At 39.0% G+C, this 16,212-nt stretch overlaps 1 protein-coding gene across 1 annotated transcript; it reads left to right on the top strand.

The window, feature by feature from the left end:
- Positions 1 to 616: 616 nt before the first annotated feature.
- Positions 617 to 14,797, top strand: slc22a6l (solute carrier family 22 member 6, like). Its single transcript, XM_048266252.1, has 11 exons — positions 617 to 1,055; positions 3,703 to 4,170; positions 4,365 to 4,468; positions 4,715 to 4,869; positions 12,083 to 12,251; positions 12,383 to 12,506; positions 12,695 to 12,810; positions 13,025 to 13,239; positions 13,360 to 13,468; positions 13,634 to 13,837; positions 14,050 to 14,797. Exons 2-11 carry the CDS (start codon positions 3,769 to 3,771, stop codon positions 14,141 to 14,143), a joined length of 1,692 nt encoding a protein of 563 aa, XP_048122209.1. The 5' UTR covers positions 617 to 1,055; positions 3,703 to 3,768; the 3' UTR covers positions 14,144 to 14,797.
- Positions 14,798 to 16,212: the final 1,415 nt, after the last annotated feature.

A 16,212-nucleotide genomic window follows, 5' to 3' on the forward strand; every position in this document is an offset into this window, starting at 1 on the left:
GATTTGATATCATTTTCACAACTCTTCTCAGGAATCCAGAGTGAGCTTGATGCTTACTGAGGCTGGTGTATATACACAGCTGTTGAGAGAGAGAGAAAGGTCATCACGACTGACATCTGAAACAAATGAAAGAAGGAACCACGTGGGGATGTCTTGTAGAGAAATATGTCTAAAACAGCTCATTTGAACTCCAAAGGTGGTTGTTGGGATTGATTCTGCCTGGTGCAGTCATGTTAACCTGCTAATCAAGATGAAATATTTCTATCAATAAGTCTCTAAATGTTATAGGAGGCTTTTTAAGTTTAGTTCATGTGAATTTTCCTGCAGAACTCAGGTTTGCACTTTGAAACACTACAGTACGAGGCAAAGATAAAGGGCTCTTGCAATGCTATACTTGTGGTTACTATTCTACCGAGTTTTATGATATTTTGTCATTGTTTGCCTTGATCTCGCAAAAATAAAGTAGGCCATGACAAAGCAACAGTGTTAAGTATTAAAATAAACAAATTTACGATTTCAACTCCCTCATTCTAAATAAACCCACTCTTTTCACCCGCCTACATTACCTCCCACAAGAGTGATACAAATCACTGAATCATTTGCCTACTGTAGACCAAGAAACTATAGTCTCAGAGTCCATGTTGTGTGTGATGGACAGAAGCATGGTTATGATTTGACTTTCTTTACAGTTAAAAGTCTTCTCTTCAATCAGAGGGGTTGCTGCGCTGAACTCAATTAAATCCATCCTTCAGAAGAACTGCATTCCCTTAGCAAAGCCAGCGGAATGTAAAAGCTGATTACCAAACACTGCATAAGCTCTCAGTAGGCTACCTCACGTTTTTACAATAGTTTTGACATCACATTTTGTATTATCACGTTCTCTTCGCATTTCTGGCGTCAAGCAACCAGGCTACAGAGGCTAGGGGCAATCTATGTGCATGAGAGAGACAAGTTCACGTCTGAGAAATGTATTTGATATTTACGTGACCTGTTCTTGATATGGAACTTCTGTTGAAGTACATCCCAGCAAAATTTGTTTAAAGAAATCTCCAAAGGTAAGATTTGTCTTATAAATAATATTTTACCCGGACAGTCCAGTTCTCTGGTTTTGATTGCAATTTGTCCAATTTTTGCCACGCTCTCTGACATTGTGAGGGGGATCCTAAGTAGCCTAATATCAGGCATGTCATGCGTTAAAATAATCTGATTAATATAGCCTTTGTGTGTTATTGTACGTAAAAGTTTGAGAGTTCAAGTAGGCTATTTCCAGAGGCAGTACCGCCGCTACCACCACGCGCATCAGGCACTGTGCGTACGGCACCAAGAGACAGAGGGGGCACCAAAATGTAGCCAATAAATACCTTTAGCCTACTGTAGACTGATTTTTAAATCTTCTTAGAGAATGTTTACAATGACAATATGCACCAACAGCATGTTACATAACAATTATACTTTTCGGGTTCTTTCTCAATCTCTATTAAGATCTAACTTGAAAGTGCTACTCCATTAATTGGGAACGAGTCTGAGCACACATGACAGAGTCGCATCATGGCATGTTCTGGCTGGCTTGTCATTTTTGATAATTGATAGCTACTTTTTAATATAAGAAAATAAATCATGAAGGTAACAAAGACGAGGCTGGAGAAGATTGCGGAGTTATCCGGTTCCCTCTAGCCCAGAGGAAGGCAAACTATACGCCCCACAGACCGAATCCGGCCCGCCACGCACTTTAAACTGGCCCGCCGAGCTTAGGTTAGGCTGCTCGCATTTTCTTTCCTGCGATAGACGACGCTTTGGGTAGCTTTACTGCAAACTGCTTCTCACTTTTCCTAGAGAATGTTACAATGTCAATGTTAAAGCAGAATGTTAGGCTACATAAGGATAATACTTTACTCTCGGCAGATCTGACTTGAAAGTTGCTCCATTTAATTAGGAGTGCGTCTGAGAGGGATAGTGAACGGTTTTGACTGGCTTGTAATGGCTGATAATTGACATATTTTAATATAAGAAACTTTTAAAAGGAAATCATGAAGACAATAAAGACGAGGCTGGAGGAGATTGCGCAGTTATCCTGTTCCCTTTAACCTACTGGCCCGTTATAAACTGTGAGAGCCAGGGCATTTTGACATTTTGGCTGTACTCACTGTGATTTGGAAAATGGATAAACATATAATGTTGTCTTTGCCTTTGTGTAATGGGACAGGTGAGTCTTGAAGTCTTCAATAATTCGTTTCCCTTAAACTAAGAATTTTACATGAAACACAGTATATGCCGATTGAAACACATTCCACTCAGATAGGTGGCTATCAGGCTCATATATCACTTTTAATTGCAAACAGAAAATGTCTAGCTAGCTAGTCTACCACATAATCTTCAGTGTCTAGCCGGCGGGACGGTTACCCCCCTCCCCCCAACATTCTAAAATAAAGCAATTGTACACCATATTGCTATGTAGCATAGTAATGTTATACACCATTTTAAAGCTTTGACTCTTGGGAATCCAAAATGCATGACTATTTATATTTTTCTGTAAAATAACCACACTTCCACACAATAATAACCTACTTCGTTATCTGGTCCCTGCGCACCTGTCGCATGATCAAAGTTTCTACAAAAACTTCACGTGTAGTGTTGGAATTCTAAGTTAAAACAGGTGTAAGACAAGGATGTGTAATACCAGCACTGCTCTTCAGTATTGCCATTGACTGGGTGATGAGACAAACAACCAAAGACCAAAATAGATAACAAAATAATAAGTCGCAGCGTCATTTTCGGCAAAAATTGCATTTGTACCCTACTTCCCGGACCAGTTATCTACTGGACTAATAGCTCTGATACAGTATATAACACTAGTAATTCATACAGAAGGTCTGCTCTACACTGTAGTTTAAATTGTATTTTTTATTTCTGTAAATCACTTCGGATACAAAAGTCTGCTAAATAAATGTAAATGTGCAAATATGTTCAAAAGTATTGAACCAGTTGTCTTTACAATCTGTCAAGCATAATTCTTCCTTTTCTTTTACACTTCTGCTGTACAGATCTGCTATACTGTATAACATGCATATGGATGAGTGACATGGTCTGACAACAAACTGCATATAAACAGTACTTTAAAAGTATACAGTAAATTTGAATTCTGTCTAATGTCTTACAATCTCCCACATTGTGTAACTTTTTTAGTGTTGAAATTGATATATTCCAAACAGTAACAACAGCATTGTTGAGAATGTTATTTTCAACATGGCTATAGGCACTTTGATGATCTTGGTCATAAAAACTGTGTGGTGTAGTTTCCTCAAATTGTTTATAGAAATGCACTTACTGTTGTGCTTAATAATGACCTTAATGCACCAAAGCGACTGAGGAAAAACTTAACTTCATTGGCCAGCTCAATTTCAACTCAATTTCATTGACCATTCACCAGCTCAACTTCATTTTTATTTCCTTTGATGTCCTTATACATTATTTGTAATATGTAGCACGGACGTACATACCGCACAGTTCATTAGAACTGCATGAGCTTGAAAGGGACAAATTATCCTGACAGAGAAGAAGCATAGGAAGAAACATGTGACGAAGGACAAACATTGTGCTTATGTTTTCTCAGTTCTTGCTGCTTTGCTGTGTGCTGTCGGACTAAAGAAATTATCCTGACAGAGAAGAAGTACAGGAAGAAACATTGTGTTTATGTTTTCTCAGTTCTTGCTGCTTTGCTGTGTGCTGTCGGACTAAAGAAGTGACTGAGGCCAGACACTCCACCCAAGCATGGCGTTCGGAGAACTCCTAGAGCAGGTGGGCAGCACCGGCCGCTTCCAGGTGATGCACGTTAGCCTCCTCTGCATGCCCGTGCTGATGATGGCCAGCCACAACCTGCTGCAGAACTTTGTGGCCTCCGTGCCGTTACACCACTGCACCGCGCAGGCCAACCTGTCGCTTCGCACGCTCACCAGGGAAGAGGTGCTGCGTGTCACCGTTCCCCTGGACGATAAGGGCAAGCCAGCACGATGCCAGCGCTTTGCCACCCCGCAGTGGGACCTCTTGAACGCGACGGATGAGGAGGCTGAGGAGGAAGACGCCTATGCAGACACTCCTGACGCGGAGGTGCAGGGATGCCAGGATGGATGGGAATATGACTTTACAGAGAGAAGCTCTACAATTATTTCAGAGGTAACATTATGGTCACAGTGATATATTCATTAACGTGTTTAAGTTTAATAAAAGTTTGTTTAACACTTTCAGCTTTTTCCATGCAGTAATTCTGAGTATTGCTTTAGATCTTAATTTTTGAGCACGGAAGAACTTAATTTACTTGCTTACTAACCTTGATGTGGCTTGTAAACTTGGCTTGTCTTTGTCTGCAGTGGAATCTGGTTTGTGACCTGCGCTCATTAAAACAGATGGGGCAAACCATTTACATGGGAGGGGTGCTCATCGGTGCTCTTATATTTGGGGGACTCTCAGACAAGTATAACAATTTATCATCAAAATTTCATTGCATTTTCAGATAATAATTGTTTGAAAAAACATGGCATCATTTAAATGATTTTAAATAATCATTTTAATTATTTATAAAATGAACTGTGCTAAAGTGCATCAGGTTATATCTGATAGCCTAAATAATTTAACACGAAACTAATTTTATTCTCTCCATGACAGTACAAAGCATAGGATATTGTTTATGCTTCTTCTAAATTTTAATTTTGGACCACAGATTTGGAAGGCGTTACTTGCTGCTATTCTCCTATCTCATGATGGCAGTGTCAGGAACATGTGCTGCCTTTGCTACCTCCTTCTCCCTCTTCTGCCTCTTCCGTTTTGGCTGCGGAATGGCCCTCTCTGGACTGGTGCTCAACACCCTTTCTCTGAGTAAGTTTGGAGTGTGTCAGGTTTGAGCAATGGGATAATAGACAGAGGTTGATAAACTCTTGTATTGAAATGATGACCGGATACAGCCATTGGGGTTCAACCTTCAAAACCTAGCCACATATTTTGCAAAAAACTGCTGAGCTCCATAAAGTGCCTAATGGGGTGATCCATTTGACTCGTCTGAGTTGGAAAGTGTGAAATTTCCTAGTTGTCTCGCGTCATTTCACTGAGACACGCCCCCTTTTGGTCGGAATATCAGCTTTCCGACTCGGTGCTCTTGATAGTGCAACTTTAAAAGGTCAACTTTAAGCACAAGATATTTTATATACACACATTTCTTCATCAAGGCAACAAGTCACCAGATTTTCATTGCTCTACCTATAATACATTTGTGTAGACATAACAAAAAACTTTGAAGTCATTTTTCTCAGTTTGACACTCTGGTCAGTTACTGCCTTTTGCCTTTATAGAGCAGTATGGTTTTGGGAGTTACTGAAAACACAACCCTCTATTTTTTCTAAAAAACAGTCACATTGAGTATAGATATTTATCCACATGATAAAGGAAGTCTTTAATATCCCAAAAATGACAATAACTCATTTTTGACCAAAAATGTAGTTACTGCCTTTTGCCTTTGTAGGGCAGTATTAACCTATGCTCATTGCTGTGTGCATGTGATTGACGTATGTGCATGGTAGAAATTTAACTGAAATTGCATTAAATCAGGTTGTTTTAACGAATATGTGACCCTGCAAGGCGAAACCAGTCGCTTTGGTAAAATTTACAAAATTAAGTTATTGTGCTCACATGAACGACCATTAACTAAGCTTTCCAACAATATGTATATCGAGGGTATTGCAAAAAATATTAAATAAAATATAATATAAAATATAAAATAAGATAACCGCATCCAAAGTTGGCATGGTTTTCCGGTCACGACATGCCAGAAGAGGAGAAAATCACCTTTTTAAGTAAATTGTCACGTGTGATAGTGTGAGGACACAGCTATTATTAGCCTTACGGTAGCGTGACTTTGAAGCGGATGACTGACTATGTCCAGTTTCATCAACCGAGTTAGTGTCTTTTTCTGCCCCCTAGTTAATACCTGGGACGGTCATAAGGTGTTATACCTGGGACGGTCATAATTGATGTATTTTGGGGGAAGTAAGGGGAGAAGAAGTTCTGTGTAGTGATGGCAGTCTGACACTGAAGCTTCGATACGTGCTTCAAACCAGTAACTACAATTCCATTTGAACCACTGCTCCGAATGTTGCTTTGCTACGAAAAAATCACGTGACATATGACGTCCGAAGCAGAAACTGCTTCATTCTCTGAAAGAATCACCTGAGTTGTTCGCAGCGCCACCGCCTCGTGAACCAATCGTGCTGCCACTGCAACTGGCACGGCCTTGTTTCTATTCTGAATTGTAGCGCGCTCAAAGCATAAACACTTTAGGCTAATGCAAAACATTGCGTTTGGTTCATAGCCTCTACTGTGACAAGCATAGTTGTTCATATCGATTTATTTTTATTACAATGTAAGAGATACGTGGGAAAACTTTATTCTGATGGCTCCTGATCAATCTTTATTTGTATAAATAATGATATCCCATTCTTATTCATGTGCACTACGTATGTGTGGGGGTGGGGTGGTTAGGTGCGTATTTTCTCAAAATAGCACTATGAGCAAAAGAACTGGTTTCACCTTGCAGGGTCACATATTATGCTGCAAGATGGGGTTTTGTCCACTACATTTAAGTTCCCTGTTATAGACTAACTTGCCATATTAAAAATTCCCAGTTTATTCCCATTAATTCCCGTTTATTCCCCTATATTCCCGTCCATTCCCATAGAAAAATTCCAACTTTGAAAATTCCCGGAATTTTGCAACCCTACGTGCAATGCATTAATTGGTGACCTAAGGTCGTACGGCCACCTCAGGGTACCCTAGAGCTCCGAGTTAAAGGGGGCGTGCCTCCGTGAAATGCCGCAAGAAAACTGGGTAATTTACACTTTCCAACTCGGCGGGGGACTTACAAGACAAATGGATAGACCCATTATGCTGCTATCCATTTTGCTCGGACTGCCCAAGTTGTACACACGAACGTGACGTAATTGCCTGGCTTGTAGCACTTTAGCGTTCGAGTTTGTCTTTGTGGGAAAGAACATGGATGCCAACAGGCCAGCAGCTGTGTCTCAGTAGTGCTGGGCGCTTGCCTAGAACACGAGAGCAAGCTTGTGGCTCATCTAAACAAGCTACGGGATAATTTACACTTGAATTCATATTCCAGCCTCATCACACTTACAATTTTAATTTAAAAAAATGCGGTGTGTTTTTCTCGAGCCACGAGGGGGGCAGTAGCTATTGTTATTGTTAGCTACATTAGCCTCTTTAGCAAACTAGCTCGAAAACAAAAAACATTATATTGTATTGCACGCACATCAATACTGAGCAATTGGTGACCGGATTAAAGAAGCAGTAAAGGCGATTCAAAACGAGTCAGAAAAGTCGAGACAGGACCAATCGTCAAAATTTCGGTGTCCACCACCATAGTTCATCCAAAACAAACCAGAAAAGGGACTCAAAGTGCTAAATACCGGAATTTTCCTTTAAATCGACCAACGTAGTACAAATACAAAGAAAATACATCTCAACTTCAGCAATTATTTGTTTTCAACTCGCACGTTCAGCTCGGTGCACTATCAAGAGCCTCGAGTCGGACAGCTGATATTCCGACCTAAAGGGGGGCGTCTCGGTGAAATGACGCGAGACAACTGGGAAATTTCACACTTTCCAACTTGGACGAGTCAACTGGATCACCCCATTATGTCACATCCAGTTCACTGCAGTTGACTGCATTTCACTTGAAACAAGTCGCAAGCACTAGATTGTTACAGTAGCAATCATTTGTTGTTAGCAACTGTTACAAGATGTAGCAATACCAGTTTGTACAAACATTGTAGCAGCATACTGTAGGGACAGATAGAGGTTGGACACTATAGCTTTTACGACTGTTTTAAAGGAGCGATTTGTAGGATTGTTACCGAACGTTCTGTAGGCCAAAATCAAAACACTGGTGAGACAACTGGGAAATTTCACACTTTCCAACTCGGACGAGTCAACTGGATCACCCCATTATGTCACATCCAGTTCACTGCAGTTGACTGCATTTCACTTGAAACAAGTCACAAGCACCAGATTGTTAGCAATCATTTGTTGTTAGCAACTGTTACAAGATGTAGCAATACCAGTTTGTAGCAATGTAATATGCAGTATTTTACAAACAAACATTGTAGCAGCATAGGGACAGATAGAGGTTGGACACTATTGCTTTTACAACGGGAGCGATTTGTAGGATTGTTACCGAACGTTCTGTAGGCCAAAATCAAAACACTGGTGAACGTTCTCAAGACTACCAGGCGCGAGCCTCTTCTGGGTTGCCAGATGTAATGAAGACTTAGCTAACGTTAGTTGACCTGCAGCTGCTTTAACGATTCTCCAACCATGACCCAGCTACACATTACGGAAACAGTGAAAACAAAAAATACCTCTCTAACCAACGTAACATATTTAGCTGAAGTTAGCGATGCAGATGAAGTTTAGCCTAGGCTATGTTGTGGAGAAATATGGGCAGCTCTGTGTCAGACTTGATATTCTTCGTTTGATGAAGACGTCGCCATCTCAGGAAGCTCCTCCGATGTCCACTTAATTTGTTTCTTGTTTTAATTTTGGAAATTTGCCTGGCTCTCGTAAATGACTGGGAGTAACCATATGAACTTTCGGCACATTTAGGATTTGCTCTGCAGGTCCATTGAAGCCCAGTTCCAATGCCTTAAAACACGGCCACGCAAATATATCACTAAGCTGGCATGAACGTGCATTTCTATGGAATTGAGTAAACAACTGCATTTAAAACCTTGGTTTTTACTACACAATTTGGTATGAGTTTAATGCACCAATTTAAGTTTAATTTCACTGCTAGTTACGCCCCTGCTGGAAGTCTAAGTCAATGAACCTTTTCCAGACCCACTCTATTAAGAAGGGTATGGTGTCAACGAGGCTAGTAATTAGTCCACTAGTAATAGGGTTATACCCGGAACAAATTAGTAACAAGCTGAATTTTTCAGGATATGTTCAGAATACCTTTAGGGATGACATACTAAAAGTCCCGTGAATCCCCCTTGTGCTCTCTGAGATATTTAAGATGGCGTCCAAAATGGCCGCCATTTGGAGATTTTTCCGTATCTCAGGCTTAAAACCTAATACAAATGTAATTTAAAGGTCAAAATATATGTTTTTTAGGGTAAGTAAGTCAAGTTCATCATTAGTTTCTTGAATGGAGACATTTCATAACAATAAATCACTTCAGTCATCATCCTCATCATCAGAAATTGGTGTTGATTCTTCAGTTTCTCCCTCATCACCTAGTAAAGCTGGCATTGGTGCTGCATTATATGAAGTCAGCATTATATATAATATTATGTGCTATTACATGATAAAGGTTATAGAGGGAAAATTGCTGTCTGATTGTACTATGCGTTCAGACCAAGAGCTACCAAAGTTGCAAAATCACTTTTGTCACTGGTAAAATGCAGCTGCTAAATAATAAATCTGTCGTTTTTGTCGCGCAAGTCGCTCACGACATGAGAGGTTTGAACCTTCTAAGTTCACATATTTTTCATAGACACTAAAATGGTTTATAAACATGATTAAATGTATACAGAAATGCCTGTAGCCTAAATATGCTTTAAAACTTGCTATCATAGTTATTCCTCTTTTGCCAAACTCTCTGAATTAACAAGGAATTCTTATTTTAAGTTAGCTTACGTTAACTGTTTTTTTGGGTCACTGTACCATTTTAGCCCACCTTGGAAAAAGGCATTTTTTGAACATATTTCACCCAACCGAATCCTTATTTTTTTTTTGTAAAATGAATAAAAAAACATATAGTTTGTATACTCAACATTTTTAATCCTTAAGCAGTGTATCTGTAGCAGGGTTAATGTTGTTTCCATGAATTTCCCCACATGAGTTCTTTTTGTATTTTCTTTTTTGTAGTTTTTGTATTTTCTTTATTTTCCCACGGGAATCTAAGGGTAAGGGGGTGTGGTGTAGGTGTGACGTGGGGCTATGCTCCCCGAAAATTAACTTTTAACTAAGTGTCCCACTACCCCAGACGGGCTTGTCAAATTTCACGCAACAGGAGCACCTGAAAGTAATAGCCTGTGTGCATTATTTAAACTTTTCTTTTAAAAACACAACGCAGAGGATATTTATGGAGAGCAAAATACTCCCGTTACATATCGACTATTGACGATGGTTTGCTCACTGCGTTAACTAGTGTAGCACCCCTCTACTCTACTTAATAATAAATTGCACTTTAAAGTAAAAGGAGGTGCTTCTATGAGTTACTGTTAAGTTTAGGCCAGTTCTAGGTTCGGCATTAAGGGGGGAGTAAATTGACAAGGACACCAGTATGTAAAATGTTATAAATAAATAATGCAGGTTTATTAAATGCAAGAATATCTTTTCTCTATGAGAAAAGAAGAGGAAACATTGGTAAATAGAAAATAAATAGTAAATAAATACAAAACCCTATAAAATAATAAAAGAGCTCTTAAAAATGCAAAGTATCAAATCAATAGTTAAAAACTCAAATGTCCAAAAGAAAAGAAATACCCGGGTAAGGTGGTGTGAGTGTACAATGTCAGTGTATGTGTGAAGGCTTATCTGTATCCAGGGAACAGATCCAAGGGGTTGGTTATCCAGTATGAAAGGGCAGTTCAAGGGGTTGGTTATCCAGTATGAAAGGGTAGAACAATTCAATCGATCCAAGGGGACTGACTCGCCATCCAGTGTTCCAGTGTACATAAAAAACCAATCGGAGTTCGAGGTTCAAACAACACAGGTCTTCAACAATCAGTAGAAAAATAGGTATAAGGAAAGGTAAGATGATTCAATACGATCAATAGATTTAGAAAAAGTTAGATTAGAGTTAGATAAAGTTAGTATTCATTTTCTTAAGAGGATTATCAGTAACGTCTAATCAATTTTATTTAAGTGGAGTCTCGAGAGTGAAAAAAAAACCCGTCACCTAGGAGATGACTATACCACAATAAAAGTATTTTAGAATACCTGCACTTTCAAGCAGACCAAAAAAAGAAATACATATCATGTAAACTCAGCTTCTTGCTATTTATTCATATTTATTCTATTTATATATTAAAATATTTATTGAACTCAAACTGTTCTAAAACTAAAGTTATGGTCTTAGTAACCAAACTTTAAGGTGGGTTACACTAGCATAACTCATCTTTCTACATAAAGCCAAATGGTAAAAAATGACAATGAACTACCTGTTTGTACACACAACACAATAAACAATAATCTCCAAATTCACATAATATGAATCTACATACTAAGTCAGTGGATGAAAATAATTGAAAAGAGGCTCTATCTGAGGGGTTCGAAAACACCAAAGTTTTGAAGCGACTTTATCTGAGCCTCCTTGAGACTGCACAGATGTAAGCGAGCCTTATTCAATATTGACAAATGTGATTGGTGCCAAATAAAAACTAACATATAATAAAGACATTGTCCGATTACACAAAATAATGAATAGCATCAGACAGGCCCCTTTTTTTCTAAAAAATGACTTCAAAGTTACAAATGGGCTTAAATGGTGCCTGGGCTTAATGGCTACACTATGTGAATTTCGTGTTCATTTCATTAATGACCTTGTAATATTGGTTAACTTTAATTTTAGCAGTGTGTCGATGGTGAATTTGGATTCCTTGTATGAGTAAACTTATATTTAAACATTTTTTATTGCATTTGTATTATGTTTCAAGCCTGAGATATGGAAAAATCTCCAAATAGCGGCAATTTTGGACGCCATCTTGAATATCTCAGAAAGCACAAGGGGGATTCACGGGGACTTTTAGTATGTTATTCCTAAGGGTATTCTGAACATATCCTGAAAAATTTAATTTTGAGCTAATGCTCTTGGACTAAATTGTGCATATCATCATATGCAGTTCAAACGGGACCAAAACATTATTTGAATTTGTCTATTGACAGCTGGTCATATTTTTTCCGAAGTAAGGTCCCATGAACCGAGAGCAAAAGGGCAGAACTTAAGCACCCTATTAAAATCACTCATGTTTAAACCCAACTGTTTTTCTCTGTCTGTCATCTGTCAATTTCCATCAAGTTGTGGAGTGGATCCCCACACGAGTGCGGACAGTTGTAGGCACAGGGACCGGTTACAGTTACACCATCGGGCAGCTGGTGCTGGCACTACTGGCATATTATATCCGTGACTGGCGCTGGCTCACTTTGGCTGTGTCGATACCGTTTTACTTCTTCTTCATTTACTCCTGGTATGACAGGGTCAAATCCATACCCATTTTTTCTGATATCTGAGACGTTTGGAATGTCTGTGCAAAGTTTGCATAGGCCAAAAAACAAATGGTCTGAAGAATGAGGAAGATTTGTTTTTTCTTTTCGGTAGGTGGTTTTTGGAATCTGCCAGGTGGCTGGTTTTAAATGGGAAGTCCGAACAAGCAGTCAAAAACCTCCAAGCTGTTGGTCGAATCAATGGCCGCCGTGCAGAGGGAGAGAAAATTACTCTCGAGGTACTATACGTCAGCGCCACTGCCACAGGTCTTTGATGCTACAGTGCATTTGTGTATTTATTGCAAATTGTTCTATAGGCCTGATGCAGACTTGAATCCATGTTTTTAAGCCACTCATACATTTATATCCAACAGAAATACTGCAGTCATGAAGAGAGCCCTACTAAAGGTTATGCATGTGTCACCAGGTCCTCCAAGAGTCCATGAAGAAAGAGATCTCATGTGTTGGAGGATCATATTCGGCTCTGGACTTGGTCCGCACCCCTGTGATGAGAACCATTACTATCTGCCTCAGTGCAGTCTGGTTTGTGCATAGTCACTGCTTACAATGCTTAGAGCACATGGTTAAAATGTATCTTTAAACAAAGTCTTTAAACCCCTTATAATAATACACTTGGTCATATGTTGTCTTTGTCAAAATATATATTTAATTCATTATTTAACAAAATACAGCTCCTAGGACTTTATAGCCTAACTGCTCAGGACTGCAATGACAAAAATGACCCCCATCTTCAAAGGTTCTCCACAAGCTTTGGCTACTATGGACTTTCCATGGACCTGCAGAAATTTGGAGTGGACATTTACCTGATTCAGGTCATCTTTGGAGCTGTGGACATCCCTGCAAAAGTAATCGTCACGGTGGCCATGAGTGTGGTTGGTCGCCGGCCCTCCCAGTGTGGAGCACTTATCTTGGCTGGCATTGCCATTCTTGCCAACCTGCTGGTGCCCTATGGTACAACTTCCCTTGTTTACATTGACCAGTATAAATACACAATGCTTGGTGATGGAATTAGTACTGGAGTGTGTTTAATGTAGCCTATGTTATTCAATACTTTTCATTCTGGGTGCACAGAGAAACAGACGATGCGCACTACTCTGGCTGTGTTGGGGAAAGGCTGTCTGGCAGCCTCATTCAACTGTTGCTATCTCTACTCTCCAGAGCTGTACCCTACAGTCATTAGGTAGAGCCCTTACACACAATGTTCCTTTGTGACTGTAATCAGATGTGCATCTATTAACATCAATGTCCATTTACTGAATGTCATCAACTTCATTTGATGTATTACTATATCAAATTGTGATAGTCATATTTAGATTTACATTTTGTTTCATTCCTTCATTCACAGGCAGAATGGCATGGGCTTTGTTTCCATGACAGCACGATTAGGAGCTATGGTGGCCCCTATGGTCCAGTTATTAGGGGAAATTGTTCCTTGGCTACCTGGACTAATTTATGGGGGAGTTCCTATCCTAAGTGGCTTTTTTGCCATCTTTCTGCCTGAAACTTTGGCCTCCCCTTTACTAGATACAATTCAAGATGTAGAAGAAAGGTGAGAGGACTGCATTACATTTTACTGATAGTTAGATAGATAGATAGATAGACAAATAGATAGATCTCTCCATGGGAAATGTGGCTATTTTGGAATTAATGTTTTGAGCATAGTTTTATTTCTGTTGCAGTCTCCTCATATGTTAGGCTACATTAAGATTATTGCAACATGTCCTTTTTTTATAATTTTATAACTCATTTTTTTTTTTTCAGGGGTTACAGGCGGAAAAACACCAAAGCCTCTACTAAGAAGGAGGAGCCACCCACAGAAAACAATGCAACCACACCTCTGAAGGATGCTGCCTAAACTTACGTACCTTTCAAACCTGCTGTCAGGTGAAAACCTCTATCCCCAAACCTTGTATTTTTTAAATAATCCAACATTGCATCCTCAAAATAAAAAAAAATATATATATATTTTTGGAGATACAAGGTTTCCACCCGACAGCAGCGATGGTGTTTATGCTACCATCAGTTTCACTGCAATGTGGAATATGTGTAAGAAAGCAATTATGAAATGTTGATATATTGTTATTCCATATAATATAATTGTCATTTGTATTTAGGCTATGCACAATTGTCCTGAATGTTTTATTCAAAAGATGTATATACTGAAAGATTTATACCTCACTGACGAGTTATTATTATGTTAAATCCTTTTTGTTGATCAATTCACTTTTCATATACTTAATTTGTCACATTAATCAAATTATTCTCTCTCTCACACACACACTATTTCAAGGCATAAACCTAACCAAGAAATGCAAAATATTTTGTGTAGCATATAATGATTAATAATATATAATAGGATATGCAAATAAAAATAAATTCTTCAAAAATTGAGCATGACAACGGAAAAGTGTCTCCTAGCTATTTTGAATGTAGATGACTTAGGCCTCACATTAAACACAAAATAATAATAATAATAATAATAATAAAACATTCCTCTGATTTAATGTTGTTAGTGTCTTGTGTGTCCAGTGGATCTAAAACATCACACTTACTATTATCCCCAAAACAGGGCTAATGCATACTTTATACTGTATAAATAAACAAGCAATCAAACAGTAAAAAGAGATGCTACTGTAAAAATATGAGACCCCAGTTTACACTGGTTGAAAAAATCTCAATGGCGATGCAGCGTTTGTTTGCACCTCCAACAGCATGGCGTACCTCTTTACTACCCAGAAACGTCCTCAAACGCCCACAAATGCCTGTATATTTGTGTGAAAGAATAGAGTCGCTTTTCCAGACCGCCCAAGGAGCAGCCACACTCTTTGTACAGTGGGCCCTCAATAGTCTGAGCGAATTAGCCTAGAAAAGGGTCAAAGGTGGAAGTAAATACAGCAAAAGCATATTTGGTATCATTTGAATCATAATTTTCTGTAGATTAAGAATGTGTGGTGCCTACAGCGCAGATTTGTACTGAAAATATAGAGCTTTGAATGGAGCATGACACAATAATTTGTGGGCCAAAAACAATATGTTGCAATATGGGCAATATGTTAGTACATCTTGATATTAGCTGATATCTCTAAAGCCAATTGAAAGATATTCATCAAAGTTGGTCTACTTACCCACTATAAGTTGTCAAAGAGCTGGCAAGACAATTTAGGTCTTAAGGTCAAAGGTCAAGGTTACAAGGGGTCACACAAATAACTCACATGCAGTATTTGGTTCATATCTCCAAAGCAGACTGATGGATCTTCATTAACTCTAGTACATTTATTGTCTACACAAGTTAGATGAACTTAGGGACTCAGGGCCATGGGGTCAAAGGTTAAGGTCAGTTTAATCCCCTGACATACAAGGTTATAGACGGTGGAGACATGCTAATCAACATGCCATGTTCAATTCAATTCATTTTTTATGTTGCACAACATAGATATGGTTGTTTTTGACATGGGGAGTCCCTATCTACAGCACAGAGTTTAATACCCCCCCCAATTACTAGGCAAATGTGCTTAGCAGTTACATAACAGTGAAATACTTCCACTAGCATAGTCATGACCAGGGGCCATATTCACAAAGCCTTTTATCTTACCACTAGGAGTACTCCTAAATCGCACTAAAAGGTTTTAGCTAGAAGTTTTCTCTTAAAAGTTATTCACAACGCCTTTCAGACCTACTTTTAGTAAGGAAAAATGCCAACTCCTAAACTAAGAGTGAGTCTCCCGTTGCTATGGATGACGTCAATTCTCGTGCACGAGCTTCCTCGCAATGATCACGGTGATTGGTTGTTAGATGACAGGGCCATGCGGAACATAACACAGACGCACCACATCATAGCTTATCACATCTAAATATGTCTGTGTTCTACACAAAATAATAATAGTAATGTTATCGAAATGCATATATAATGACATGTTTGTGCAG

Source organism: Alosa alosa, chromosome 2 (genome assembly GCF_017589495.1).
Source record: "Alosa alosa isolate M-15738 ecotype Scorff River chromosome 2, AALO_Geno_1.1, whole genome shotgun sequence".
Classification (NCBI taxonomy): domain Eukaryota; kingdom Metazoa; phylum Chordata; class Actinopteri; order Clupeiformes; family Clupeidae; genus Alosa; species Alosa alosa.

Bases quoted from the DNA above. Each gene is read 5' to 3' on its own strand.
- slc22a6l (XM_048266252.1), top strand. From the start codon at position 3,769: ATGGCGTTCGGAGAACTCCTAGAGCAGGTGGGCAGCACCGGCCGCTTC. The intron at 4,171-4,364 runs GTAACATTATGG...CTTTGTCTGCAG, and splicing joins GCTCTACAATTATTTCAGAG to TGGAATCTGGTTTGTGACCT. The intron at 12,252-12,382 runs GTATGACAGGGT...TCTTTTCGGTAG, and splicing joins TTCTTCTTCATTTACTCCTG to GTGGTTTTTGGAATCTGCCA.